The 17,500-nt window shown below is 38.6% G+C and overlaps 1 protein-coding gene across 3 annotated transcripts in view; it reads left to right on the forward strand.

Annotated features, from left to right (window-relative positions):
- Positions 1-17,275, forward strand: part of LOC143172057 (ceramide transfer protein-like) — a 91,757-nt gene extending 74,482 nt beyond the window's left edge. For 2 of the 3 annotated variants that reach the window (XM_076361289.1, XM_076361291.1), the window contains 10 exons: positions 4,674-4,760; positions 5,668-5,760; positions 6,370-6,444; positions 10,981-11,076; positions 11,674-11,806; positions 11,922-11,992; positions 13,308-13,436; positions 14,223-14,352; positions 15,729-15,865; positions 17,051-17,275. In XM_076361289.1, coding sequence (XP_076217404.1) covers positions 4,674-4,760; positions 5,668-5,760; positions 6,370-6,444; positions 10,981-11,076; positions 11,674-11,806; positions 11,922-11,992; positions 13,308-13,436; positions 14,223-14,352; positions 15,729-15,856 — 942 coding nt within the window. In that variant the 3' untranslated portion in view covers positions 15,857-15,865; positions 17,051-17,275. The remainder of the gene's footprint in view (positions 1-4,673; positions 4,761-5,667; positions 5,761-6,369; positions 6,445-10,980; positions 11,077-11,673; positions 11,807-11,921; positions 11,993-13,307; positions 13,437-14,222; positions 14,353-15,728; positions 15,866-17,050) is intronic. The other variant, XM_076361290.1, reaches the window with a different exon arrangement.
- The last annotated feature ends 225 nt before the right edge of the window (positions 17,276-17,500 follow it).

Below are 17,500 nucleotides of genomic sequence, written 5' to 3' on the forward strand. Positions count from 1 at the left end.
CGGCTGTGGAGAAACTGTCCCGGGAGATCCAGCAACTCAGAGAGGATAGGTCCTACTCCTCACCTATACGGACCAGTATCTCGGCTATTAGAAGTAAGCGTTCTTTTGCTCAAGAGAGAGAATATAAAGGATACACACCACGGGGCACCCTATGGTTTTACCTGCGTGACCACGGAGAGGACATGAGGAAGTGGGATGGGAAACCTACTGCAGCCCTAGGGGCACGGGTACGTGAATTACAAGGGAAAACAATCACAGAAAGAGGTTCTTCCAGGAAAATTGCTGCTCCAGTTTCCAGTGGGCAGTTCCCCAGAGAGAGTAGAAGGGCTGATCTTACTCTTGATCTTAATGAAGAAACTTCTGACTCATACGTACAAGAAATGAGAAACGAGTACTGTGATGAGGATTAGAGGGGCCCTGCCTCCAGCCAGGGGGAGGAAAGGGACAACCGGGTTTACTGGACTGTGTGGATTCGGTGGCCTGGCACATCAGACCCACAGAAGTATAAGGCTCTGGTAGACACCGGTGCACAGTGTACCCTAATGCCATCAAGATATATAGGAACAGAACCCATCTGTATTTCTGGGGTGACGGGGGGATCCCAACAGCTATCTGTATTGGAAGCCGAAGTGAGTCTAACTGGGAATGGGTGGCAGAAGCACCCCATTGTGACTGGCCCAGATGCTCCGTGCATCCTTGGCATAGACTACCTCAGGAGAGGGTATTTCAAGGACCCAAAAGGGTACAGGTGGGCTTTTGGTATAGCTGCCTTGGAGACGGAGGAGATTAAACAGCTGTCCACCTTGCCTGGTCTCTCAGAGGACCCTTCTGTTGTGGGGTTGCTGAAGGTCGAAGACCAACAGGTGCCAATCGCTACCACCACAGTGCACCGGCGGCAATATCGCACCAACCGAGACTCCCTGATTCCCATTCATGAGCTGATTCGTCGACTGGAGAGCCAAGGAGTGATCAGCAAGACCCACTCACCCTTTAACAGTCCCATATGGCCAGTGCGGAAGTCTAATGGAGAGTGGAGACTAACAGTAGACTATCGTGGCCTAAATGAAGTCACGCCACCGCTGAGTGCTGCTGTGCCAGACATGCTAGAACTTCAATATGAATTGGAATCAAAGGCAGCCAAGTGGTATGCCACAATTGATATTGCTAATGCATTTTTCTCAATCCCTTTGGCAGCAGAGTGCAGGCCACAGTTTGCTTTCACTTGGAGGGGCGTCCAGTACACCTGGAACCGACTGCCCCAGGGGTGGAAACACAGCCCTACCATTTGCCATGGACTGATCCAGACTGCATTAGAACAAGGTGGAGCTCCAGAACACCTGCAATACATTGATGATATCATCGTGTGGGGCAACACAGCAGGAGAAGTTTTTGAAAAAGGGAAGGAAATACTCCAAATCCTGCTGAAGGCTGGTTTTGCCATAAAACAAAGTAAGGTCAAGGGACCTGCACAGGAGATCCAGTTTTTAGGAATAAAATGGCAAGATGGACGTCGTCAGATCCCAATAGATGTGATCAACAAAATAACAGCCATGTCTCCACCAACTAGCAAAAAAGAAACACAAGCTTTCTTAGGCGTGGTGGGTTTTTGGAGAATGCACATTCCAAATTACAGTCTGATTGTAAACTCTCTCTATCAAGTGACCCGAAAGAAGAACGATTTCAAATGGGGCCCTGAGCAACGACAAGCTTTTGAACAAATTAAACGGGAGATAGTTCATGCAGTAGCCCTGGGGCCAGTCCGGGCAGGGCAAGACGTAAAAAATGTGCTCTATACCGCAGCCGGGGAGAATGGCCCTACCTGGAGCCTCTGGCAGAAAGCACCAGGGGAGACTCGAGGTCGACCCCTAGGGTTTTGGAGTCGGGGATACAGAGGATCCGAGGCCCGCTATACTCCAACCGAAAAAGAGATATTGGCAGCATGTGAAGGGGTTCGAGCTGCTTCAGAAGTGATCGGCACTGAAGCACAGCTCCTCCTGGCACCCCGACTGCCGGTGCTGGGCTGGATGTTCAGAGGGAGGGTCCCCTGTACACATCATGCAACTGATGCTACATGGAGTAAGTGGGTCGCACTAATCACACAACGGGCTCAAATAGGAAACCCCAGTCGCCCAGGAATTCTGGAAGTGATCATGGATTGGCCAGAGGGCAAAGATTTTGGAATATTGCCAGAGGAGGAGGTAACGCGTGCTGAAGAGGCCCCAATGTATAATGAACTACCAGAAAATGAGAAGCAATATGCCCTGTTCACTGATGGGTCCTGTCGTCTTGTGGGAAAACATCGGAGGTGGAAAGCTGCTGTATGGAGTCCTATGCGACAAGTTGTAGAAACGGCTGAAGGAGAAGGTGAATCAAGCCCTGAATGAATACATTTGCAGAAGTAAAGGCCATCCAGCTGGCTTTAGACATTGCTGACCGAGAAAAGTGGCCAGTGCTCTATCTCTATACTGACTCATGGATGGTGGCAAATGCCCTGTGGGGGTGGTTGCAGCAATGGAAGCAGAGCAACTGGCAGCGCAGAGGCAAACCCATCTGGGCTGCCGCATTGTGGCAAGATATTGCTGCCCAGGTGGAGAACCTGGTTGTAAAAGTCCGTCACGTAGATGCTCACGTACCCAAGAGTCGGGCCACTGAAGAACATCAAAACAACCAGCAGGTGGATCAAGCTGCTAAGATTGAAGTGGCTCAGGTGGATCTGGACTGGCAACATAAGGGTGAATTATTTCTAGCTCGGTGGGCCCATGACACCTCAGGTCACCAAGGAAGAGATGCAACATACAGATGGGCTCGTGATCGAGGGGTGGACTTGACCATGGACACTATAGCCCAGGTTATTCATGAATGCGAAACATGTGCTGCAATCACGCAAGCCAAACGGTTAAAGCCTTTTTGGTATGGAGGACGATGGTTGAAATATCAATATGGGGAGGCCTGGCAGATCGATTATATCACACTCCCACAAACCCGCCAAGGCAAGCGCCACGTGCTTACAATGGTGGAGGCAACCACCGGATGGCTGGAAACATATCCCGTACCCCATGCCACTGCCCGGAACACTATCCTGGGCCTTGAAAAGCAAGTCCTATGGCGACATGGCACCCCAGAAAGAATTGAGTCAGACAATGGGACTCATTTCCGAAACAACCTCATAGACACCTGGGCCAAAGAGCACGGCATTGAGTGGGTGTATCACATCCCCTATCATGCACCAGCCTCTGGGAAAATTGAACGATACAATGGACTGTTAAAGACTACGCTGAGAGCAATGGGTGGCGGGACGTTTAAACATTGGGATACGCATTTAGCAAAGGCCACCTGGTTAGTCAACACTCGGGGATCTGCCAATCGAGCAGGCCCTGCCCAGTCAGAACTTTTACGTACTGTAGATGGGAATAAAGTCCCAGTAGTGCACATAAAAAATATGCTGGGGAAGACAGTCTGGGTTATTCCTGCCTCGGGCAGAGGCAGACCCATCCGTGGGATTGCTTTTGCTCAAGGACCTGGGTGCCCTTGGTGGATAATGCGGAAGGATGGGGAAGTCCGATGTGTGCCTCAAGGGGATTTGATTTTGGGTGAGAATAGCCAACGATCTGAATTATGTGATGTTAAGTACTAATTATAGTTATAATAGTTATACTAATAATACACAGATATACTAATAATACTAATAATATTATATGCCATACTAATGTTATTACAATAAGAATCACCCAGACTAATGAAGAATAACTTCAGTGAAACCAAGCAAAGCACAGTGATGATGGTACCAGAACTGACTTCAACATGAAACAATCCAACACCACATACCATCTCCATTTTTTCCTGCCCTGAAAGATTATTATGACAGATGGAGCCTGAAGTCATGGACTAAATGAACTCACCGAACATTTTAGAGGGATGGCCCACAGATGAAGGGAATGATATCTGTGTATGTGTGTATATATATATATAAAAGGGGGTGGTGATTAATGAAAATGTACTGGAAAATGTGAGACTTGAGCATGATGCAAATGGTATAGAATAAGGGGTGGATATTGTCCTGGTTTCGGCAGGGATAGAGTTAATTTCCTTTCTAGTAGCTGGTACAGTGTTTTGGATTTAGGATGAGAACAAAGTTGATAAGGCACCGGTGTTTTAGTTGTTGCTAGGTAATGCTTACACTAGCCAAGGACTTTTCAGCTTCCCATGCTCTACTGACTGAGAAGGCTGGAGGTGCACAAGAAGCTGGGAGGGGGCACAGCCAAACTGGCCAAAGGGACATTCCATACCATGTGACGTCATGCTCAGTACATAAACTGGGAAAAGCTGGCCGGGGGGGCCGCTGCTCGGGGACTGGCTGGGCATCGGTCGGCGGGTGGTGAGCAATTGTGCTGTGCATCACTTGTTTTGTGTATTATTATTATTATCATATTATTATTATTATCATTTTATTTCAATTATTAAACTGTTTTTATCTCAACCCACGAGTCTTTCTAACTTGTGCTCTTCCAATTCTCTCCCCCATCCCACCGGGTGTAGGCGGGGAGTGAGCGAGCGGCTGCGTGTTGCTTAATTGCTGACTGAGATTAAACCACAACATCTATTTCTAATATTAAACTTAAGTGGAGCTCTTGTGTCTCCAAAATTTTGAACTAGTTTTGTTTCTTATGCTCTAGGAGGGTCCTAATAGTCTGATTAATGAAGAAGAATTCTTTGATGCTGTTGAAGCTGCTCTCGATAGACAGGATAAAATGGAAGAACAGGTATTAATACTTGAAAAATGTGTTAATGATGGGCACTTCATGGAAGACTTCTGTGACTTATCATTGTTTAACACTAATTTTGAGAAAGTGACTTCACAGCTTGCATAGAAAAGGATAGTATAAGTGTTAAGCTAATTGAACGTCTCTGGTTTCTAATTCCTAAATAAGTGTATTAGTCCTGTATAAAACTTATCTTTATATGTAACTGATGCCCTGTGCAAATAAGAATATCAAATACTGCAGCTATTTTTCAAAACCTAATTATTGCTCTGAAGTTTCTTTTGACTGTAGCAGTATGTGAAACAGGAAAGATGGTTCTGTTGGTGTTTGTTTTTATTAAAAAATTGTGTAGGCTCTGCTATTTCTCTAACTCATTTCTTGAATACACTTCAGTGACAAGGATCAAAAAGGGATAAGATGCATGTGATGAAATATATAGAATATGAGAACATATAGCAGTGTATAAAATGAGAAGGAATAACAAAGTGGTGCCTCCTTTGTCTTAAAAGTGTTTAGGCTTATGAATATAGTGAATACAATGACTTGGTTAAGAATTATAAGACTTTCTAGTGAACATGTAGTACCCAACAGAGTTTATCTATGTTGGAGTGTCTTAGTGGAGAGTAAAAGTTTTGAGTGACTGTTGTACTACTACATGGATGCAACATCCTTAATGCTGCCAATCTATTTTGTTTAATCTGGAAATATACCTTGAAGTATAGATGAATGGGTAATTCAGTCTCCAGGCCCATTCACTTCCTGAGAACTCCAGCAGGATGACAACTTCATGTCTGTCATGAACAGCATTAGTTGTTGTAGCCACTATATAGATTGAGGATGCCTCACTCCGTTTCATAGTCCACCCAGTAGCAGCTGAATACCAATAATTAAACTTATTTTGTTGCAGTCCCAAAGTGAAAAGGTCAGATTACACTGGCCAGCATCCTTACCTTCTGGAGATGCATATTCTGCTGTGGGGACTCATAGGTTTGTCCAAAAGGTAAGATATTTCTCATGATCTCCTCTGAATAATGGGCTGACTTATATTTCTATATAATATTTTATATGGATAGGTAAGATGATTTTTTTCTTTTTAATTTTATTAGTTTTTTAGGTGTTTCTAGTATAACTTTCAGTGGTTTACTCATTTTCAATTGAAGTAACTGGAATTGGAGAAGGACTGTTTTCTGTCTTGGCTTAAAAACATACTGATTTCAGTACCTATTTAGAATACTCTTGACTTGTATCAAGCTTGTTAGTTAGAGATGATATTAAAGGAAAAAAAATCCCAACTTGCTAACCTCAGTGTTTTTAAGATACCTTCACCAAAATTCATTTAATTGATTTAAAAAATTAAAAATCCAGTCTCTTGCGTTAGGATCAGTTGACTTTTTTTTTAGTGTTACTGGAAACACTATGCTCTTCTTAGGGCTACACTGGGAGCATAATACATAATAGGTGCATGAAATCAGCATTCACTGCTGTGCTTGCTGCTTATGGTTCTTTTGTTTTCCTTTTCTTCGTTATCTTGTGCTTGCAAGTTGGTACTGAATGCTCTGTTGTGCCTTTGTTCTGATTACTTGGTTTTTTCTTTGTCTGTCTCTGGTAGCCCTATAGTCGCTCTTCTTCCATGTCTTCCATTGATCTAGTCAGTGCCTCTGATGTTCACAGATTCAGCACCCAGGTACTGTATTAATGTGTAGAGTGGGGGTTGCATATCTTTGCTGTATTTCATCCTCTTCTCTAGAACCTGTGTTTTTTGTTACATAAATCACTGCTTGCTTTAAACTAGTATGTTGAGACAAAAAAAAAGTTTTCTATTCCTATACTAAATGGTTGTCTTTTTACATTTTGCTTGCATGCATATCACTTGTGCTGAGGCCCAAATCTTGTGAAACTGTTGGATTGATTTCAGTAGCTTTAATAAAAATGCCTACAACTTGAAAATTTTGCATTTCTGATTATAATGAAAGTAATAAAATAACACCTGTTCTGTGTGGGCTAGAGATGGTCTTTGCTTCAAATTGAATAGTTTTTCTTGCTTTTAAATCAAAGGTTTAATTTTGTCTTTAAAATTTGTTTGTCACTTATAATGACATTAAGATACTAAATGTTAAGGTTCTCTATTATCATTTTTTACCTCTACAACTAGTTTTATTACTGAAAGGTCATGAAGTATGTTGTTAACAAACGAGATTGTGGGTATGACAATTTTTACTGAAGAGTTCCAATATATATCCTTCAGAAAATGTCTGACATCCTGAATATGTGAATGTAGTTGTAGTGACATATTCCAGTAATGTACAAAATTACTCTAGGTGCTTGCTCTGAAGATCATAGTTTAGAGTTGAATTAGATAAGTGAGTTCATGTGTTTGGTCTTTATTCTCAAAAAAAATTTGTTCAGACATAGCATTCATGCCATTAGTTTCCTTCTGCTGTGGTCCATATATGATTGTGAATATGGGGCTTCCTTCTGGGATCTGTTGTTTTGGGTTTTGTTTGTGTTTTTGTTTTGTTTTATGTTAATTATTAACTAACACTGCAAACAGCCTGCTTTTTCAAATAGAAGGAATGGATTTTTTGATTAACAGAGCCTGGAATCATACTACCTGCAGACCTTACTACCAGCTTTGTGAGCAGAACCCTAACACTTAAGGAATTGCTTATTGGACTGAAATCCCAACACTTGCCTTGACCTATTGCAGTCAGTTAATTTCTGGAATTTGAACTTATCGTAAGGAGAAAAAGTATGCAGGTCATGTTGCACAACACTGATAGGTTCATCTACTGGTGCTCCAGTAGTCACGTTAGTAATTCAAGTTTGGTTTTGTTTGGGAGGAGGGGGGAAATCAAGTAATAAAAAGCAAGTTTGATTCCAAAGATAGAATTGGTTGTCTATCAGGCTATGGGTACATGGCCAGTTCAATGTAAGGGAAACTCATAGTCACTAAAATATGCGAACCTTCTCATTTTCATCTCTTATGCCTGTCATAACATTTGTGGATCCATATGGTAAACCTGAGTATCAGAGCACTAGTGTGGCTGAAAACCTAACCATTTAAAAACAAATCTGAGGTTGACCAGGTCCTTATCACAATAATGCAAATTGATGTTAAAGATCAGGGTCAAATGGACTGGATTATGGGGTCAAGGTGTTGCTCTTTTCAGCAGCTGCAGGGATTATACTACATAGAAGCTACTACCCAGTGTCTTAGGATGTGGTTTCAAGTTAACTGATTCACTGCAGAAAGGATGATCTTGCTAACTTACAAGAAACCTACTCCCCTCTGCCCCCTCCTTCCCCCATATTTTCCCTAGAACGAAGTTTGCCAGATTAGTAAGTTTGTCCAACTGCTCTGGAGCTTCATTGCTAATGAACAAACAGGTGAAAGACAACTGAGAGCATGAAGAGAAAAGCAGCACACCTTTTGGTGACAATCTGCTGTGGACCTTATTAATAGAAAATTGGCCTCTGTCCCCAGACTGAGGATTTGGCTTTGGGAAAGGCAAGCTAATATCTTGATTCTGAATAAATGGGACTTGTTTCTAGACTTCATTCATACCAAGGGAATTTTGGTATTAGTAAAAGGTCAAGTAGAAACTTGCAGCTTTGTTTTTAAGATTGAGAAGTGTAAACGTATTCTGATGGGAGCTGGTTCTTCAGTGTGCCTTCAGAAAGGCATTGATTTGTCTCTGCCAGTTGAGTGGGAGGTTATGGGCTTAAAATGCTGCAGATGTTTTGCAGATCACTTCTCCTCTTTTAAAGGACTGTCAGATTTTAAAATAGATTGAGCTGTTCTGAGGGCCTTTTAAGTAAACTGCCTACTTAATGTTCAGGCCAAGGCTGCATGGGATAGAGGTTGCAAGTATTTTTGCAGACCATTCCTGTAGTCTGCCAGGAACCCAGAGGTAATAGTGTGGCCTCCCCAGTGGGAAAGAAGCTGTGAATCTTGACTGTGTGCCTAATGTGGTACCCGAAATAGGTGCAGGCTGACAGACAGTGACCAGCAGGTAGATCGCAGTTTGGACAGGTAGTATGCACAAGGCAGTTGTAGGCACTGCAATTACTTGGTCAAGTAGAAGTAATTGCTTGTTAGCAAAAAACAGCATTCACTCTCCTCTGAAAGCTGCAATGATGATGATACCTCTCCTTCCCCAAACCTAAGGGGAAGCTGTCTGAAAGATGTTATATTAGCAGGAATGAAATTTTATCGGGAGAAAGAGGGAGAGAACCAAACTAAAAATGCCTTTCAAGTTTTCAGAGGAAGTCAGGGGGCTAAATGCTGAACAATTCCAAAGGCCTTAAACTGTTTAGATTGCACTCTTGTGGATGCCTCATTCTCTTCTTTCTTTGCTATTCCCCTCCTCCCTCTGCATTTAGCATAAAGCAAAAAGCAGCAAAATACAAAGCAAACATAAAAGCCAGTTTTGTCCTTAATAGATTAGGAGCTAGGGGAGAAGAGAGATAGGGACCTGAAGGTGTTGCAGGTAAAGGTTGGGAGCATGGCGAGGATTCCTTTCTGAAAGAAGTGTGACCTAGAGATAGTAAATTGAATATTTAAATAGCCCACATTCTTACCTGGCTTGGATTGTACTGTCATTGTGTCACTGGAAAAAAATTATTGGAAGAATATTTTGTAGGAAACCTGTTAGTAAGTGGCAGGAAAAGATGGCCTGTCTAAAAGCAAACACAAATCTTGCGGATGTTTATAGTTCATTATAACTAAAAAAAAAAAAAAACCAAACAAACAAAAAACAAAGAAAACCCCCCAAACTGGACTGATAACTTGTGTTTCTGTAGAGAAGTCTATAGTTAAAATAAGATAACATAGAATTTCTATTGAAAGGATTTTATTTTTTCGTTGTACTTTGAGGATTTTGACTTGATTCAATTACTTTTTTTCTTCCTTAAGTGTATTGCCCAAAGAATACGTTGTACAAACAAAATTACTGCTTTAAATTAAAAGTAAATAACATCTTTCAATTCTATATCATATCAGAAAAAGGTCATTAAGTATTCTTTAATTTTGCTTTATACTTGTACTACTTGCTCAGTTATGTTTTATAGGTTATGAAGCCTAGTGTGCATATAAAATATTTTTGTAAGTTGTGCAAAAACAACTTATAGGTTCAGGCTATTAATCTTGTGATTGTACACTTAGACTAATCTGTATGTTGGTCAATTGACTAACCTTTGCTTGCAGTGCTTTTCCTTTTTAAAAAAGGTATTTCTAGTAATTCAGGAAAATAGTGTCAATTACATGAACTTATTTGCTGTGATGAGTTTTAGTAGTCGCCTACCTTTTAGGTAGAAAAAGTTATTGTTTCCAGCACTTGTAAATGTTACACAGCAATGGACACTTTATATTTTTATCTCTATTTTTATTTGGGGGAGAGTGGGATTTGGAAATGGGGGGGCCAGACACAAAAGAAACATGGAATAAGACTGTAGATTTAAAATAAAAATCCATTTCCTGTCCCACCACTCATTTTCATGCACATTATTTGGAACAAAAACAAAAATAAGGTATTCGTATAGCTTGATAAAAATGTATCAAATATTTGGCCTTTAAGAAAAGCACGCAACTGTCTAGCTAAGTAATTTTTAAATGAGTATTTTATAATAGTGGAGCCTCTGCATCATGGTAATTTTTTGGAATGTAAGCATTTCTGTTCTGTTTTTCTAGCTGGCAACTGTGCAAAGATGACAATGAAACAGAATAAGCATGCTTTGCTCGTGACTGTTTCCTTCACTGCTGTTTCAATATGACTTTTGATATGCATTCACTTTTTTAGAGCTTGTCTGTCTCTTCCCCCCCCCCCCCCTTGTTCAGCTTTTCAAATGCTCTTCAGTGAATATTGGCTTTCAAGTCTTACAGTGCATTGTAATTCTATTTGGAGATACCTGAAGTAATTTCCTACATGCTGAAATAACTGTCTTGGGTAGAAATAGTGAGTTTTGACAGTTTAGAGGTGCAAAGGAAGGATAGGGAAGTACCCATAAAGAATGAAGTTGGAAGTTGAATCAAGATTTTGGCTTTTGTTTCTGAAGGCCAGAAGTATCTGCTTGTTCTTAACCTGTGATAGAAGGCTCTGTTGTCCAAGTTCAGCTCCTGCACAGGATTTGAAGTATTGACTTGTGGCTTCCAATATTGTACAGTCCCCTGCCCAAGAACATGGAAGGAATGATTTTAAAACGTGTATTTTTTCCTTTAAAGGTGGAAGAGATGGTACAAAACCATATGACATATTCCTTGCAAGATGTAGGAGGAGATGCCAATTGGCAGCTAGTGGTAGAAGAAGGAGAAATGAAGGTAAGCATTTGGTTTTTTGCTTAATTGATGTAAGATGATATGCTGTGAAGACAGATATTTTTATTCTCTTTGAATACTATCACTCAGCAAGTTATGCTGTTAAAACTTCTCTCTGAGAATAGCATTGTTTAAGTTAGGACTGGAGTCCACAAGAGCTGCAGCTTCTAATATATTTATTCATGCAAAATCTTATGCAACTCTTGCAATAGCTTTGTCTTTGCAGATTCCTTTCTCATTTTCTCCTACTTAAAACTTGGTATCAAAATGGTGTGTAAATTCAATGTATGAAAGTGTTATATGGTAGCAAATTACTGTTGGCTACTCTACTGTGCTTGTATGCATTCTTGTGCATAGTGATAAATAAGGTAGCTTAATCATTTTTGGAGTAGAGATTCTCAAAATACTGGTATTTTAATGTGAAGTGCCATGTAAGAATGTCTGCATTGGTAGTTACCAGAGAACACTGACATGGCAAATTATTCATGTGTTAGTCTTCTAGGTAAGTTTTTATCAAAGCTGATGAAACTTTAAACAATTAAAACATGAATGGTTTTGACAATTTCTGTTCTGTATTTCTTTCTTTGTATTTGGCCATAGGTGTACAGAAGAGAGGTGGAAGAGAATGGAATAGTTTTAGATCCTTTGAAAGCAACGCATGCCGTTAAAGGGGTAACAGGGCATGAAGTTTGCCACTACTTCTGGAATGTCGATGTTCGTAATGACTGGGAAAGTAAGGAATCAGTTCTTAAGCTTTGCATGTTTATCAGCAAGCATATTGTTTATAACATTGACCTAATATCTGTGCTTGTTTACTGATGGATTTTTTTCCCTCCCCCCTCTTTTAGCAACAATTGAAAATTTCCATGTTGTGGAAAATTTAGCTGATAATGCAATCATCATTTACCAGATGCATAAGGTAATAACACTTCACCTGTATACACACCTTAGTGAGACAGTCTGGGGCATATGTGTTCTAATCTACTCTGAAATACTTTAATGTCTTAACAACTTAAAATACTGTTCAAAACAACAGTTCAGAACAAGTTCTCTATTAAACTGCAACTTTGACAATTTTTCAAACTTGGCTTGATAGCATAATTGGTTGTGTATGTGTCTGATAGAACTTGTAATAACAAATGAGGACTGTGTTTAATCTCTTAGTATATCACTGCCAGCAAGGCAAGGGTCATCTAAAGCAAACTGAAGCAATAAAATGACACTGACTACAAGGAAGAAACCCATACCACTGTATCATATGTTTTGTTGCAATAATGCAAGCTACTGTTGACCATGATTAGTTGACATATGCATTTGCATTATGAGGTGGTATAATTGCTGGTACAACATTTATTCTTCTAACTTCATTATGGTTTTTCACCCCAACCAGTTCTGATGTAGCTTTACTAAAATGTTCATTTTACTTATAACCCAATAATTAACTTAACAGGTTCAAAAAAATTGGGAATGAAGTGTACAAATTCATCTTTAATCTTGCATGATTTCAAGTATGAGTATACTCAAATATTAAAACAAATCTTTTTTTTTTTTTTTTACAATTTTACTAGTAATGTGGTTACCTTAAAACTGCCGTAACAGCAGAGACTGATTTTTTGAATAAGGCAGTTGTGTGAACTGTATAGTGTTGTGGTAAAAGCTAGACTTTTTTCCCCTATTGAGTGTCAGGAAAATGGCTTCTGTATAGTTTTACTTTATCGGACACTTTGTTTCTGAAACTTTCTCTTAGATAATACCAGTTTACCATATCTGTCTCACTAAAGTAGTAGCTTCTTGAAATAATATTTGTTATAAATATTTCTTGCTCTCTTTTTCTCTCTCTCTCTCCATATTTATGGAGACATAAATAACTGTAGATGCATCTATTTATACTTAACCACTAGTTCAGTTTGTAGCTTACAAGTATTAACTAAAATGTCTTCCTGGTTGTCTACTGAAAAAGTCATTGCAGCTTGGCTCCCTGCCTTTCAAAGGCCTTAAATTTTTGCCTTTTTTTTTTTAAATGAAATGTAGCCATATAACCTGATACACATCTGTAAAACACCTATGTTCTGTTTCAGTTTTGAAAATTGTGTGAAATTACTAACTTGAAGCAACTTTTTTACTTAAATAACAACTGACCTGTTTTGCTTTGTTTGTTTTTTTCCTTTATCTAAGGATAGTAAGTACTTAATTTGCAAAACTGGAAAAGCTTATATTTAAGTGTTTCTCTGCAGAGGGTGTGGCCAGCTTCTCAAAGGGATGTGCTGTATTTGTCTGCCATCAGAAAGATACCAGCATTCAGTGAAAATGATCCTGAAACATGGATTGTGTGCAATTTCTCTGTGGAACATGACAGTGCTCCTGTAAGTGTTATTTTCATTCTATCAAGTTCTGCTTTTAAGATACCATTTTTCTATTATGTGGTGATGGTCTTGCAATACTGGGGGGGGGGGGGGGTTATGCAAAAATACAGTTTGTTTAAACCAGATGATACAATGACCTGATGAAGGCATTCTGAGCCAAAAGCTTTCTTACCTTATCTCAACAGTTGGCAGATCTAAGGTGCTGCAGAAAAATGGAAGCAAAATTTCTGGAAATGTGAAAACATTTTAAAGAATTGAGGTTACTTCGTATGGAATCAAATCAATAACTCTTCAGTATTGTCAGATATGGGAATAGGCTTGTATAACTGTAGATATGGAATCTGTTAAACCTCCAGCTTACACAGTTCTGCCTTGGTTCTGTCAGATAGTAGCAATGATTGTTTTCTTTGGAGTATTTCTGTGCTGGTTGCTATGCCTTTTTTACAAGGGAAAAGTTACTAACTGATATTTATAAATGCTGATGCGTTATTCTTTAGATGCTTCCTTACTTGTCACAATAATTGAAATAACTCACTGCATTAAGCAAACAGAAACCTGAGATTCAGGCATTTCAGTTTAACCCTTTCCCTATTCACCATGTACCTTTCACTTCATTCACATTCATGTTACATCCATGTAGTGCTAGAACGCAAAGTCCCCGAAACACAACTTTTGGAGTGTCTTAGACTTTATACTAAATTAAAATGTTAGCAGTCAAGTATGCTGAAATAAACTTAGTTTGAAGCTTACAAATGTATGTTTTTTGTTTGGTTTTTTTTTTGGCAGCTGAACAATCGCTGTGTCCGTGCCAAAATAAATATTGCTATGATTTGTCAGACCTTAGTAAGCCCGCCAGAGGGGAACAAGGAAATAAACAGGGACAATATCCTATGCAAGATTACATATGTAGCTAATGGTAAGTCTAAAATTTTTCAGTATGACATTCATGATATATGCTAATTCTGGGGAGCTTAATACTGGCAAAAAAAAAAGGTTGATGCAGTTTTCTGTTAAATTTATATATAGGATCATACTTGTGGTCTTCACGGTCAAAAAGACTCGAATTAATGTGCTACATCAATCAGTGAATGGGATCTTTCATTGTGTGGCATTCTGGGAGGAATAAATGAAAGTACTGTGTAGCTCAGTCCTAAGTACAGAATCTTGGGGTGGAGGGGAGTGGGCAGAAGAAATGTCTGCAACTGGGATGACTTGGCATAAGCTATTAGTTTCAGTAATAGTCTGGTTTTTTTATTCATGTATTCCTGTCAATTTTTTTCCCCAGTTCATCTTGTTAGGCTGAAAAGCTGCTGATAGTACAGATACAGTTCTTACCCTCAGTATTAAGAAGGGACAAATAAATTTTGTATGAGGATGTTTGCAAGCTGTATAATCTAGTCTACATATTTTTAAATTTTTTTAACTGATAGAATCTTTGGTATTGACTGCAAAGTTAGCAAAGCCAAACTGTATTGTTACTGTACCCAGTATTTAGCAGTGTATTATAGTATTGGAACCACATACCTATTAGCTCCTCTCCTGCAGCTACAAAACACTTTGAGTATCTCACCTGCTTATTATTTTTGACCACCTATTAAACGGCTTACTAAAGAATCAAAGTCTGAAAAATGGGTTCAGTAAATCTTTGCCATATAGGAGTGATGCAACTTGTATTAAATCCTGCACAAATAATACTATATGATGTTAAACTCTGGGGTAAGCTGCTTTGTTTCCTGTTTAGAAGTTTCCCAATTATTTAAAAAATACATTTTCATTGACAAATTCTGAACTGTGATTATATGGGAAGTGGCAGCTTTTTCAGCAAAGTACTTGACCTGTGAATTTAAGCATATTTTAGAATCAGTTCAAATTTTATTTAAAGTGCTTTAAAAATAATTTGTAAGACATTGGCTATGTGGCAATTTGCAGGCAAATGCAGCAGTTATTGAAAAGTTAAGACTGACTTCTGTTTTCTTTGAAATAAGTAGTAACTTGAGTCTCTTTTTCTGTTGTTTCTTGGAAGTACTTAAAGAATATCATCTTTCATTTGGGCATTCCTCAAAGACAACACATCATGTTTAATGTTTTCTAAATAGTGACATCACAGAACTGGACTGAATTAGAGTATTAAGAGTAGAAAGTGCTGCAATACAAGCTGTAAGGGCATAAATTCTGCTGATTATTCTTTCCTGTTACTTCAGAAAGAGTTGCAGGAATACAAACTTAAATTTTCTTTTCTAGCTTTTAGCAGATTTGCTGTATTTCAGTGTCTGGTTTCCTGTCTACTTCTAGTGAACCCAGGAGGATGGGCACCAGCATCAGTGTTACGGGCAGTGGCAAAACGAGAATATCCAAAATTCTTAAAGCGTTTTACATCATACGTGCAAGAGAAAACAGCAGGAAAGCCTATTTTATTCTAGTATTAGCAGGTATACATTCATTTTTTTTATTCTTGATTCACTGTTGTAAATATTTACGGCCAAACAGAAGTATGCAATCTAGAAATGTCTTATAATTAGCATGAATTCAATGCTTAGTTTTAATATATGTATGCAATATACTTTTTAAAACATTCATGTAATTTGTGTGTATTATTAGCATGAAAAATAAGGGCTGCACAAGTTATCAAGCATTATTTTTTGTAGACTTTTACTAGTTCGTCTTGCAAGTTTTTGCATGCATGTTTAATTTATGTAGGAGTATAAAAGGATGAAGGTTTTTTTTTCTCAGCTATCATAGGCATTTTACACTTGTTCTGAAAAGAATACATACTGAAGTTTCTCTAGAGCCTCATGAGATTTTGATATCTTAAATTCTAGTTATAATTGCATATCTGATAGAATATTATGAAGGTCAAAGTATTCTTTTATATTGACAGAATAGTTTAGAATCTAGGATTTTTATTAATGGAACTTTTCTGACAAACCAGTGTCGATTACTGGAGTATTTAAAAGACTGTGACTTAAATTTTTAGTCTTTCTGATGAACCTAAGAAAGGAAAGGGATTTATAGATGCTTTCTGAAGTTAATGGATGTATTTTAATGGTATAGGTCATTGGGCTAATCTAAAATTATTTTAATGTTTAAATGATGATGTGATATTAGAAAAGAATTTCTCGATCACTTTTGGGGATGTCTGAATCTGTCAGACGTAAGCCTTTGTGCTAAGTAAGGCTTGGCTTAATTTTTGTTAGTGTAGGCTCTTGCCGTATACTTAATTATGTATAACTGTAGTGTCAAACCACCGAATTCCAGCTACAAAGTAGCATTTGGTAGCTTGACTATTAGAGCGTGATCTGAAAATGAGTTTTTATCACTTTTCTATGCATGACATAGGCTACCTCTATTTTTAGGTTCTATTTATTATGTCAGACTCCAAAAGTCTTAGTAATTCGATCTTTCTGTAACAGGTAGCCCTGTAATGATTCACATTTTTAGTTGTATATTGTTAGAGAACTAGTGTAGGTGAACCATTTAAAACATGGCTGTCATGAGCCAACAGTTCAAATGTGATAATAGCAGTGCTGATACTATTTAAAGGGTTTAACAAGTTCTTGTTTTCCTATTAGTGTTCAAAATTTTCAGTACTGTATTTTGTCTTTGCTTACCTGCAGTGATCAGAACAAGACTGGGTGAGCATTCCATGTTGAAGTGACCATGCATAGAGCACTCCATGCTGGAACGAAGGATCTACAGTCTTTTTATGGCTGAAGTTCTAGGCTTTGTATACTGAAGTAAAGAAGTGTTGTGACACCATGAGGCTGAATATTTAACACTAGCTCTCTCCTAAATTTTCTTGCGGAATCAGTGTAATTATAAACAGATATATTGATAACATATATGGCTATTTTATTTACTTACTTTAGAAGAGGAAGAACATGTACAACTTTGAATCACCAACATGGGTTACTGCTTTAATTTTAAACAACTTGCAGAATTTCAGTCAACATTCCTAAGATACTCGTGCAGTTTTTGTGCATGTCTAAAAAGCACAAAAGACAAATGCACATATAGCATATTGTATGTGCTTTATATGCACAAAAATCTATATGGTATTTTGGGGG

This window comes from Aptenodytes patagonicus, chromosome W, assembly GCF_965638725.1.
Source record: "Aptenodytes patagonicus chromosome W, bAptPat1.pri.cur, whole genome shotgun sequence".
Lineage (NCBI taxonomy): Eukaryota > Metazoa > Chordata > Aves > Sphenisciformes > Spheniscidae > Aptenodytes > Aptenodytes patagonicus.